Below are 11,815 nucleotides of genomic sequence, written 5' to 3' on the forward strand. Positions count from 1 at the left end.
AATTATTTTGTACTGTATGAAATAAAATATTTTAGGGTTAAAAATGTACGGATCATATTTTCTTTACGATTCTGTAATTAATAGAAAATGAAATAGGATTTGACTTTCTTTATTATAAACAATTAAACACGCTGTACACTTTATGAAATATCTTTTATTTGTATGAAAGTATACGTGAAATGATCACATGTGATATTTAAAATATAAAATTTGCATTACAGTGTCACACAATCGTACGTGTATGTACGTCTCTCATGTAAACTGTACAGGCACAATAATGCACTTTATAGAAAACGTTCAAATTATCCATCTGTCGATAATTGCCTACTTTACATTATATTACAAAGCTGGTTTCATTCCTCTCATACACAATTAAAACGTATTGCATACATCGTAAGAATCAGGGTCAATTATGAGTTGAGCTTAATAGTTAAACGAAACTTATATACATGAAGATAATCTTAGGTAGCTTTTTTAGGTGGCGGCCTATAGGTTCCGACTACGACAGCGTGATCTCTTTCGTATGGCTCTAACGTGATTTGCTCCTGCGGTTTCAATTTGTCGGCAATTAATTTCTTCACTTCCGAGGCAAATACTGCTTCAGGTTGTGCTGTAGAGTCTATACAACTTGCCTGTAAAGAAGACAGTGTATTATCCCAATAGCATACAAAACTTTCATTATATTCTTCTGGTTATTATATTTACCTTAATAGAGATGACAAAGTGACCACCATTTTTCAAGAAATATTGGGCATTTAAAGATACTATTCTGGCTTGGTCAGGCTGCGCAACATCAGCAAATACTGTATCCACCATGCCAACAAGCATTCTATACTTGTGAGGATGCCTTGCATCTTCGATTATAGGAATAATATTCGTCCGTTTCTTAGCAACATTTATAAGATCTCTACCAGATCTGTGAGAAAACTCTACAGCATATACTAATCCCTCCTAAAAGATACATCGTACATATAATCAAATATAACAAAGTCGCTAACAATTAAGAATAAGTAAATAGTACTGTACGCACGTTTAGTCAAAAGTAAAATATATTTTACTTAATGGTAGAGCGTGCATTTGATTTCTCTAGCATTACGTCGACACCAAATTAGCAATGATACACCAAATTGGCTCTAATGTATGCATGTTCATATCGTGAATAATTAAAAAAATGTGTATATATATATATAGATAAACCTACTGGGCCAACAACATCTGCAACGTGCGATACTGTAGTTCCAGATGCGGCACCTAAGTATAAAACTTTACTTCCTGGAGGCATGTGAATTTGATCGATACCTCCAAGTATGGCTGCAGCCAATTTCGATCTAAAAGGATTCCACACCCTGTATTCAACTTTCTCTCCATTCTCTCCCTGTAATAATTATTTCATGGATGTAGCAGATTGCACAACATTGATTCATATATGATATTGACTCAGTTACTCTACCTCCACACTTATCCTCTTCTCACCATACACTTCTGAACCTGGTACTAAATTTAAGGTAACTAATGCATCCTCCTTTCCTCTAGCTATAAAAACTCCTTCGTGACGATGTGGCTCGATAACAACTGTTTTGCCGCCTTTGAAACCACCTCCTCCACGACCTCTTCCTCCTCCACCTCCTCCTCGTCCGCCACGGCCTCTTGGAGTGCCTCCTCCTCGTGCACCTCCACCTCTACCACCTCCTCCGCCTCCACCTCTACCTCCTCTAAATCCACCACCTCTGCCACCACCTCTACCACCACCTCTGCCACCATCTCTACCTCCTCTAAACCCACCGCCTCCGCCTGGCGAAAATCCTGTAATAAAATAAATTTTATAACATAAGCACTACAAATATAAAACCTACATTAGATTAAATCTGGACACAGCATTTACTTGTAACAAAACAGCAAGCTTTCTCTAATATGTACAGCTTTTACGAACCAAACAGTAGTTATATTAAGATATGTATTACAACATTCGTTTGTAATGACTATTCAGTTCACGAAACCTATATATGTTAGAGCATGCTCGCTGTTCCGTTATAAACGAATGCTCTAGTCTATAGCCTGCTGAAAAATATCTTTTACACATGTCTCTTGTAATTGTTTCAACATATTTATTATTTTAAAGCGTAAAAATAATTTTACGGCACGCGAGTATAGGTTAAAGTAGAAGTATAAACACAAATATCTCGATATACTTAACAGAATGATATATATATTCGAGTGAAAAATTATTAATTAATAGTTGATAAATAAATTTATACATTTTGTGCCGCGAATGTTGCTATATCCTATCAATTTAAAGTAAATAATTACTAAGACGATTCAAGCCTATTTAAATTAAATTTGTAATAGGTACTAAAATTCTTTATTGTCCAAATACTGATAATATAACTACAGTATAAGAATTATTTTCTTACCTGGTTTTCCCATTTTTCTGTACTTAAGTATCTAAATTTTCTTTAATTTATACCAACTCCCTGGTCTCCATACACGTGTATTATGGATGCTAAACCTTTACGGAAGCGGCGGCTTAACCCGAACGTCTTCCGGTTTAAAACGATATATCGAATATACAATCGATTATTATCACAACTGCGTCAAATTTTAATAAATAAATAATAAGTAGATGGTAAACGTATTTAAAGAATTATTTTTTGAACTCTTGTGATTACATCACACCTTAATAATTTTTTCACCCTTCCTCTCTTAACAATTTCTTCAAATTTCTTCTTCTTTCGTATGCTAGAAAAATCAAGGGACGCGCATTGATGTAAGATTTGTGGAATTTTGATCGCAGCGCGCGCGGTGAAGAAAAGTGAAACTAAAGGTCCTGATGTAAGATTTGCGGATTTCTCCGCCCATAGCGTGGTCCCAGTCTAGAATGCTGTTATGTCTTAGCTTTAAGGAGAACCTAACCGCGCGCGTGGTTTGAACCAGCGTTGAGATATTTTTTCCCTTGGCCGGAAAGTGGGGACGACGCGACCATGGTAGGGACTCCTCGGTGGTAGGGACTTCGCGCCGTTGTGACTACGTCGGTAACATAGGCAATGACACGTAAATGGTAAAATTTTTTTTTCGAGTCGCCAAAAATCCTTCTCGCAATCATGATTTTTATCAAAAAAGAACCCATTTTCAAAGTTTCAGCCAATTCAAAGAACGGAGCTTTTCGGAAGTACAGCCCATTTTGATGTCAGAGTTTGCAATATCGTCTGTCGTGAGGACAGGACTTCTATTGGGATAACTAACTGGAGTGGCATGTTATCAATGCGTGGTCAAAAAATTTGAAAGAATCTTATCCCTACGTGTACATTTCTGTATACACAGGTCAATAATCAATGGAACACGTATATCTAAACTAAATGTACATATGTATTTCACACGTATATATTTTTTTCTTCTCGACATTTTTATAATAATATACTTGACATTAAAATAAACCTTGTATAGAACCGCATCGCTAATTTGCTATAGCGATGGCACAATTTAAACAGATACAATTTTTTCACAAAAGTGTATTAAAATTACCTATCGTATTTTTGTCGCATTACTTTTATTATATATGAACGATACGTAGTTCATGTTGGTCCACTATTATAATAGTTTACATCTAATTCAATCGGCATTGAATTTCTCTACTTTCCAACGTGGTAATACACTGTACGATCGGCGAAAAATTTAAACCCGTTCGGCACAATACGTACCTCGAATCGTGTTTAACCGAATGGCAACCTCGCTCCTGTAAGTGATTGTTGTACTAGTGCCACTGTTGCGAGGTGCATATTGGGAAACTGGAAAAGACGTGATATATTCATAGAGGAATCGATCTATCTTTATCCTTGTGCGTAACCGCAACGTCGATATGAACATTTTAAACAGACCTACACCGTAAATTCAAGTCAGACTTCTAAACAATTCCATAAAACGAAACTCCATTAACGAGATATGCTTACCGAATACATGTATGTATCTACAACAAGTACATACTTAGAGATCCAACGTTTACACTTACGAACTAACTAAAGCCTCACTGTCAGTTTTTTACAGACTAATTGTAACATGTATGCCAACGTACGTCGTCCCTTCCTAATTCTAATTTTAATAATATCTTCTAAGACGTTTTTGCGGTGAATAGAGAAAAATAAATTAAAATTCTTCGGAATGAAATGAGTAGTGGAGCGGCGGAAAGTTCGTAGTCGATTCGATTAAACGTTGTTTAAGTTGGCTCTCGCGGCGCAGCAGAAAAGATTCAAAGCTCCGCGAAAGTAGGACGATTGTCTAATAGGCCTGTTGGGTCTATCATGGCTTTGGTTCCATCGATGCACCCGTTTACCATTGGTACGGTTGCCTCTAGTTCCAGCGCTTTGCAGAGCTGCGTACTTTTCTGTAAAGAAAGTTATCAAAGTTTTAAATATACATACTATACAAATATGTATATGAAATATGTATATACATATATATGAATGTATACATTGTTTTAAAAAAATACATGTACTTCTAATTTCGTAAATGCTTATCTTCAAAGTACTTCGAACCGATGCCGCGAGCAAATATTGATACTTCTTCGAAATGTTACAAACCATTTTTTATTAAAAGAGACGACTTAGGAATAATTCTCATTCGAATCGTTCACCTTAAGGTATTAATTTCGCAGACAGAAAATATATGGTGGATGAAGGTGTGCATATCGATGTGAGCAAGCCTGTCAACGTGGTCGTCGAATGGAAAAATTTGCACGACCTTGCACGGCACGATTATTGCGCCGATCCTGGGTCAAATCACTTTATCGGCTCGTGGTCGGCATATTTCTCTCTCTCTCTCTCTCTCTCTACCCCTGATAATTCCACACTTTCCCGCGGCCAGTGAATTCTCGTTCCCGTGAAAAACGAAGGGAACGCAATTTCCATGTACCCTTGACCCGAATCTCTGGTTAAATGTTAACTATGTCCTAACACCCTCGCGCTTCGACGGTTATATGCATATTTGTCTCTCCGAGTCTCGTCTTTTCCGTGTATACCTGCCCAGTCTGTGACCGAAGCTTACCAAAATCTCGATGGTAGGAAAAATATATATTTCCCTATTTTTATAACGATATCTCACGTATCTCGTTCGTTCGGTAGATCCTCGTTCAAGTCCGTCGCTCACAAGCTGACACGAGGGAATAAACCGTGCGTTCCTTTTTATTCGCGCTTCGCTTCTTCCTCTCGGCTCGTTCCCTGCTAGTCGTCGTTTCGCGCTGTTTCCTCAACGAATTCTCTCGACACGCCGGGTGCACACCGCCACTCGACCTGCCCTTTCTCGAAAATTTCATCTACGAATCCGCTTGCTTCCGTACGCTCGTTCCTTCCGTAAACTTCATGCGATTTCCTTCGAACACGTATCCGCTGTTTCTAACGTGCGGAAATCCGCATTTCGACTTTGACCCGGTTCCTGTTCAATGTCAGATTTCTCAAACCGCACCTTTACTGGTCCCGGTGAGTCTCAGCTATTCCCTTGATAAGCAGGCGAAGTTTCGAATTGATACTTAGAGTGGATCGAAGTTCGTGGTACGGGATAATTTTCGTGCACCCACACCAAACCATGCACACATCCGAATACGCTCATTATATCGACAGATAATTAAGGTCGCCGTGTACTATCCAAGCTGAGAAGTGAACCGGTAACGTTCGCACAGATAACGCTATAGCGAGCTTTATCCCGTCGGAAGGCAGTACGTTTGTTCCTTGAGATCAATGGGAAGCGAAGGGGGCGACAAAGTAAGATTTAGCTGTGGAGACACATACACAGAGATACAGATAGAGAAAGAGAGACAGAAAGCGAGGGTGAGAATTGTGTTCTTCTTTGAAATCCAGACCTTGGCCTCTAGCTCTGGAGTAACCCGATTGAAGACAGTTGAATGGAGAAGTCGACCGGGAACACCAGAACAGGGAGAAGAACGAGTGAAGTAAGAAAGGAGCAAAGGTGTTAGAAAATAAAATGCTTGCATACAGAACGATCGAACGTCCGCGAGAGCGAGTAGAATCGAATTAAACGGTGTGACAAATTCGTGTTTCGTTGCAAACCAAACGCGGATTGTATAAGATTCGATTCTCTACTAACGCCTCGCGGATAACAAAATAACACCTTTTATCTTTCTAAAAGAATTCGCCAGCTTGGTCGTTCTATGATAAACAATGGTACCGTTTTTAATATTATTCGTCTATAAATATTTGACCATGGAAAAATAGATCGAGCGCCAGAGAAGAAGAGACTAGCTATTGTGAGATAAAAGTCTGACAGAATGATGAAGAGAAGATACGATGGCGCCTACCTATATCGCCATCGGACTGGGGCATAAACTCTTGCAGTTCATCGATCAAACCTCGAATTTCCTCGGAGTCCTTTTGGATGCTGTGCAGCTCTTCCTCATAGAAGTCTGGTGTGATCTGTTTGCACAGGACTATCTGCGAGATCACGTTGCCGAAGTTGGATGGACCGGTTCGTGCCTCTGAAACGAGACGAAAAATGTCTACGCTCATTTCTATTACAAACTGATTTCATAAGAGAATTTCTCGAGGTTCGAGGATCTATTATTTCTATCGAGTTTATTTTACTTATTCATCAGGAGTCTTGAATATAAACAAGAAATAGGTCGAATCATAGTAAAGTTACCGAAGTATCCCGTCATGTCCATCGGTACGACGCGAATGAGGTTTTTAGTTTTGCAGAGCTCGCGTAGGAATAGTTGAGCGATGTAAAAGAGAAGCATCAAATTCGGACAGTCTATAGGAATCCCGATATCCGTAGTTCTGAAAGCAAAAATCATTCGCTAACTTATCATTTTTTTCCCTTACCGCCAAGTTTTCTCGTTAGACATTTCGCCGCTTTACCTCCTCCAACTACTTTTTGTTCGCTGCGACGTTAAATCACTTCGTGGCCAATAACTTCGTATCCTATACTACAGTTTGCCTAGTTAATTACTTGCCAAACATGGATATTAATAACTTACGAAACTTGAAACAAGACAGCCGATGATATATAACAAAGCTTGGAACAAAAACTTGGTCCCGCATGCAATTTCGTTCGAAACAAAGCGAGTTCATATACTAAAATTAAAGTCTACGTTAGTTCCGTCAATTTAAATGTGAAATACTGGACGGTATTCTGGTATGAAAGCAATGTTAACCCGATAGATGATAAACGCCGTTTCGCGTTGTAACGCAACCGTTCTGCACCGATTTGACAGCCGCGATATTTCTTTCGTTTAACCATGGTTTGCTTGCATATCGTATCCAAATTGCAATGAATCACATCGAGGTATAAGTGTCAATAATGAATTCATTTAACAGACTGTATGAAATATAAAGTTCGAACTAGCCATTTTTCAATAAAATTATTAAGCTGTCGATTGCTCGATTGTATTTATAGAATTATTCTGTTATTTTATTATAACGTTATTAGATTAATTCGGTCAAATATATAAGGTAATACATGATGAGTTAAGAAAGACCTGGATGTCTTTTAAGATTAAAAATAATACGGAAATATAATGTCCTTTTGCGAATTATTTGCGATGCCCAATATTTTTTGTTTTTTCAGGTCAGAATCAGTTTTTATGATTTTAATTAGTCAGACATTTAAGTATCGTGTAAAGAAGGCAAACATAAGTTTCATTCCTTTTAATGTCAGTCAGCTTATACGCTTCAGTCTCGCACGGTTGCTACTTATCGTTTAATTTCCAGGTAGCGATCTGCCAGTAACGATTACCAAGAAACTTGTTCATATCTGAAAGTTTTAAATCAGTAAGCCCAGTTTCCAAACGGATTTCGACCCTTCTTATTTCAATTTTTTATCTTTTTGAAAAATTAATAAATCGTTCAATCGAATCTTAAACCCGGATAATAATAAATATATTTCTCGATGATCAATTTAAAAAAGAGACTGTAATTTATGGATTCTGTAAATTGGAATGACTAATCGCTATTGCTTCGCACACACGAGTAAACTGCTACAGAATGTTATGTATACACGTCTAGTGATTCTTCGCAAAGCGATAAAAATAAAAAAGCGTTTACGTGCCGTTATGTTGCGTCGCGTGGTCGACATGGAACTCGAGTAATTTCGCAAGATACGTGGCACGATATTATAACTTGCATAAGTATTGAGGAAGCTGTTTGCATGGTAAATCAAACGCGGGATGTTCTCTAGTCTCATCATCTGAGTAGATGCTGTTTTATTCAAATTCTTGAATCGTTTGCCATTCCCTTCTCTATACGTATAGTCACAGTTGTAATTTCTCGTATTTGATTTGCACGAAACGATTATTTAAGCGACGCTTAAATCGCGATTAGTGTGACGTCTGTTTAAAACAGGGAAATAATACACCGCTGCGTGTTACACGAATCCAGCGAGCCTTGTGTACATTGTACGTGCGGCACCGCGTCATAATTAACCAATTACATACGTGCAATATGTAATGAACGAATACATGATACATCCGTTAATCTAACAAGTGGACGTAAGGGGAGCCGCCTCTGTTAGGGGAAGAGAAAATAATTGAATACGGATACCGGATCGATGGTTCCATTTAATTAACAAGCAGTCCAGCAATAAATCGAGTTTTCACCGAAGAAATTGAGGTATAAATTTTTTTGTCCAGCCGTTAGAAATTTCACGAAATTCATTGAGCAAATTGAACGATTCGACCTCACAGGCTTTATTTGTTCCCTCACAAGTTAACAAAGTACATTCGATAAAGCGGTATAAAAGAAAGGAACTCGTGATATATTTAGTTTCTCATTAGAACCGACAACATCGTGAAAGAAAATTTCTAAAGGCGTCTTTCAGAGAATCTTTGTATACCAGATCGCCATTGGTCACAGTTTCCTTAGGAAAGCAATTTTGTGAAATCGATAACATTCTTTGCCCGCACACTTCAAAGTAATACGGACCCCCGTGATCCTATTATTTTACCCTTTCTTTTATCTGATCCTAGCGCACGGCAGTACATTTTTTCATAACATGCGCCAAACGAACGACTAGTGCGATAATATTCTCCAAAGAATTGTATAATTATGCCTTTCTGTGTATTGGGAGAACTCTGATTTTAAGTGGGACAAGATCAGAGTGATATAATAATAGCGAATAATTTGTTTTTGGAAGAATGATTAATAGCTTGGTCTTGAGAGAGTTTCATCATAGTTAGTGGAACGCCGATACAAAAATGATTCACCAGAATAGGATGGAGGCCGATGGCTTACGTCGCGACGATGTGTGTTTTCACGTTCCGTCTTGCGAAATCTGTAACAGTCTCGCTTCAAAAACAGAAACTAGCAGCACGCGCGGACGTTTCCGGTCGGTTTCTATCATAGAAATCTGTTTATCGTGGTAATTAAAATCTCATTAACCGGAAGCAATTCGAGTTGGCTCTGTTTGATGGCTTCGCTTAGCCCGTTTGTAGCGATAGACGTAAACTAGTTAATCACTCCCTTGGTCTCCCCCTTTTCTTGCTCCGTCCCAAGATATATCTTCCAATTCCTGAATTCTCTTTCCTCTCTTTCTATCAATTATCGAGCTTAATTGTTCAGGATATTCGTACGATTCGAAACGGCGGCGTATCAAGGGCATTGGTTAATCGTTGTAAAAGAAGAGAACTTTCAAAAAAGCTTACCGCACCTTCGCACTTGCGGCAAAACGAGCTGGGTCGTGCTTTTACACGCCTCTAAGCAATTTCGTCGCAGTTTCCGGATTTTCTCTCGGAGTTCCGGGCAGTCTCGTGGTTGGCCAATGTTTATCAGCAAATCGCGGTATTGCGCGACTTGACCGTTGATTTCCTGAATTTGCTACGAAACAAAATCGAAACGTGCAATTAATCTTCTTTGTCCGGCTGTTTATAGTCGGAAGCGGGACTGTATCTGATCAGGATGGGCGCAACGTGCCCCGGTGTTCATACGCTGTCGGGTTAAGCCCCTTGGGATTATAAAGCGAGCAATACGTTGTTTCGTGATTGGCGATTATTTGCCTGTTAACGAAGTGAAATCTTTTATTGCATTATCTCGCTGTAAATTGTCTCTCTATTCCCAGTTTTAGTTTTTCTGCAATTGCTACGGCGAGTGCAACAACTGCGAATAAGTGTAGATGGTAAGCTCTGACAGTTGGAGCTACTATAGCGACGTCAAATTTTATATTTCCAAAAAGAAAATATATATATACGCTCTCTCATTCGTTCACAGTCACAGAGATTAAAAGAATCACAAAATAGAGGACTGTTTCGTTATAATTTATTATAATTTATGCCGAGACACTACCATAAACGGTTACACGTATGGTCGTTTTTCCTCGCGTTCTGTTCCACGAAAGTGTTAGACTGTGTGTAGATAATTTACTACAATGATAGGTAGACAGTGGATGTGAAATAAAGAGGGTAATATTAAGATTACCAGAAGCACAGCCTTTTCTGACTTCTCGGTCCTATCGTCTGGATGTTGAGTTTGAGCTTGCGAGTGACTCGGAGCGTGACTGTGAGCCTGAGTATTGCTGGCCGAGGGTATTGGCGACTCCGTCATTATTTCACTTTAAGGAATACTGTTTAATTGCCAATTGGCACAGGGCAATCGACAATGTAACTAGCCGAAGTTTCCGAATACTATGAGCTCCGATTTGCTAATCCAGTCATACTGAATTCACATCATGTAAACACTAATATCATTACACCAATACCGTGTACATTTCTAATTCACCGCTAGGGACAAGCACGTTCACCGATGTTGCTACTACGAATATTAACAACAATTCACGTTTTCATTCGCCTACCCGAATGATCGAATTCTTCATCGACTCTATTTCTTTCAACCGAGTGTCTCAATTCGATTTTTAGCAAAATATGAAACAACGAAACGCTCGGATATACATCTTCTATTGATAACACGAACACTATGGTGTCTGATAAGAGGTTTGTCAAAGACCTCCGTCAAAGGTCTTCTTGCTGTCAGTTCGAGAATACCGAGTAGATGGTGTTTACATGATCCATGTTATTGGGTTGCAGCTGTATGAGCTGCGAACAACTGAGTGTGCGACGCGGATGACAAGGCCTCTCGTATTTGGCGGCAATTGTGGTTCCCTTTGTCTCGTAATCCCGGAAATGATCGAGAACTGTCTCAGATCGAGCACACTCCACCATAACACGAACGCAACGTAGCCGGTATCGATTGATCGAACGATTTTCAGACAAAAACCAAACCAAGTCAGACGTTCCTACTCGTTATTGCTTGCGACGTCGGTGACGACGAGGCATAACGCGTTAATGAATCGACCGCAATATCCTCAATATGAATTTAGTCACGACGATAGTTTCGGCGTATTTTTTGGAATTCCTACCGGTATCGTTACTCGCGTTAAACGTAGCTCTCGTTACCCTCATGTTTTTTTCTGTGAAAATTCACATGAAACGTAACGCGTCTCACGCGTTCCCGTCGAATAAAACGACGACGTTCGTGTGGCACGCGTTTCTCCTCCCCGATACGATCGACACATCTCGCATCGTCGATTATCACGATCACGGAACGCGAAACGATATGCGCGCCGTGCCAGCACACGCGACAAACTGAAACGTGGGTTTTGCTCTCGAGCTCTTTCACTGCTACGATTCCCTCTTTAAGAGCGCATGTCTGACTCGGTCTGTCAGTTTACTACTGTTCTGCATCTACGTGCACACAGGCACACGTCCCGTATGCACACGCTAGACTTTAATCATTCCTGTACCAAATTTCGGAATACTTGAGGGAACGCTCCTGTTCGTTCTCTGACCTCGATAACGAACAAGGTCCCATGTATCTTTCCAAGTTAG

General features: G+C 39.4%; 2 protein-coding genes across 2 annotated transcripts; both read right to left on the reverse strand.

Moving 5' to 3' along the window:
* Positions 1-134: 134 nt before the first annotated feature.
* Positions 135-2,552, reverse strand: Fib (rRNA 2'-O-methyltransferase fibrillarin). Its single transcript, XM_018025011.2, has 5 exons — positions 2,412-2,552; positions 1,451-1,803; positions 1,202-1,375; positions 706-951; positions 135-632 (listed from the first exon to the last, which is right to left on the reverse strand). Exons 1-5 carry the CDS (start codon positions 2,422-2,424, stop codon positions 462-464), a joined length of 957 nt encoding a protein of 318 aa, XP_017880500.1. The 5' UTR covers positions 2,425-2,552; the 3' UTR covers positions 135-461.
* Positions 2,553-3,343: 791 nt separating this feature from the next.
* dcma (syntaxin-like domain-containing protein decima) lies at positions 3,344-11,568 on the reverse strand. Its single transcript, XM_018025008.2, has 5 exons — positions 10,410-11,568; positions 9,646-9,812; positions 6,643-6,779; positions 6,302-6,478; positions 3,344-4,375 (listed from the first exon to the last, which is right to left on the reverse strand). Exons 1-5 carry the CDS (start codon positions 10,533-10,535, stop codon positions 4,197-4,199), a joined length of 786 nt encoding a protein of 261 aa, XP_017880497.1. The 5' UTR covers positions 10,536-11,568; the 3' UTR covers positions 3,344-4,196.
* Positions 11,569-11,815: the final 247 nt, after the last annotated feature.

Source organism: Ceratina calcarata, unplaced genomic scaffold (genome assembly GCF_001652005.2).
Source record: "Ceratina calcarata isolate Rehan_Ccalc_2016 unplaced genomic scaffold, ASM165200v1 scaffold35.2, whole genome shotgun sequence".
Taxonomy (NCBI): domain Eukaryota; kingdom Metazoa; phylum Arthropoda; class Insecta; order Hymenoptera; family Apidae; genus Ceratina; species Ceratina calcarata.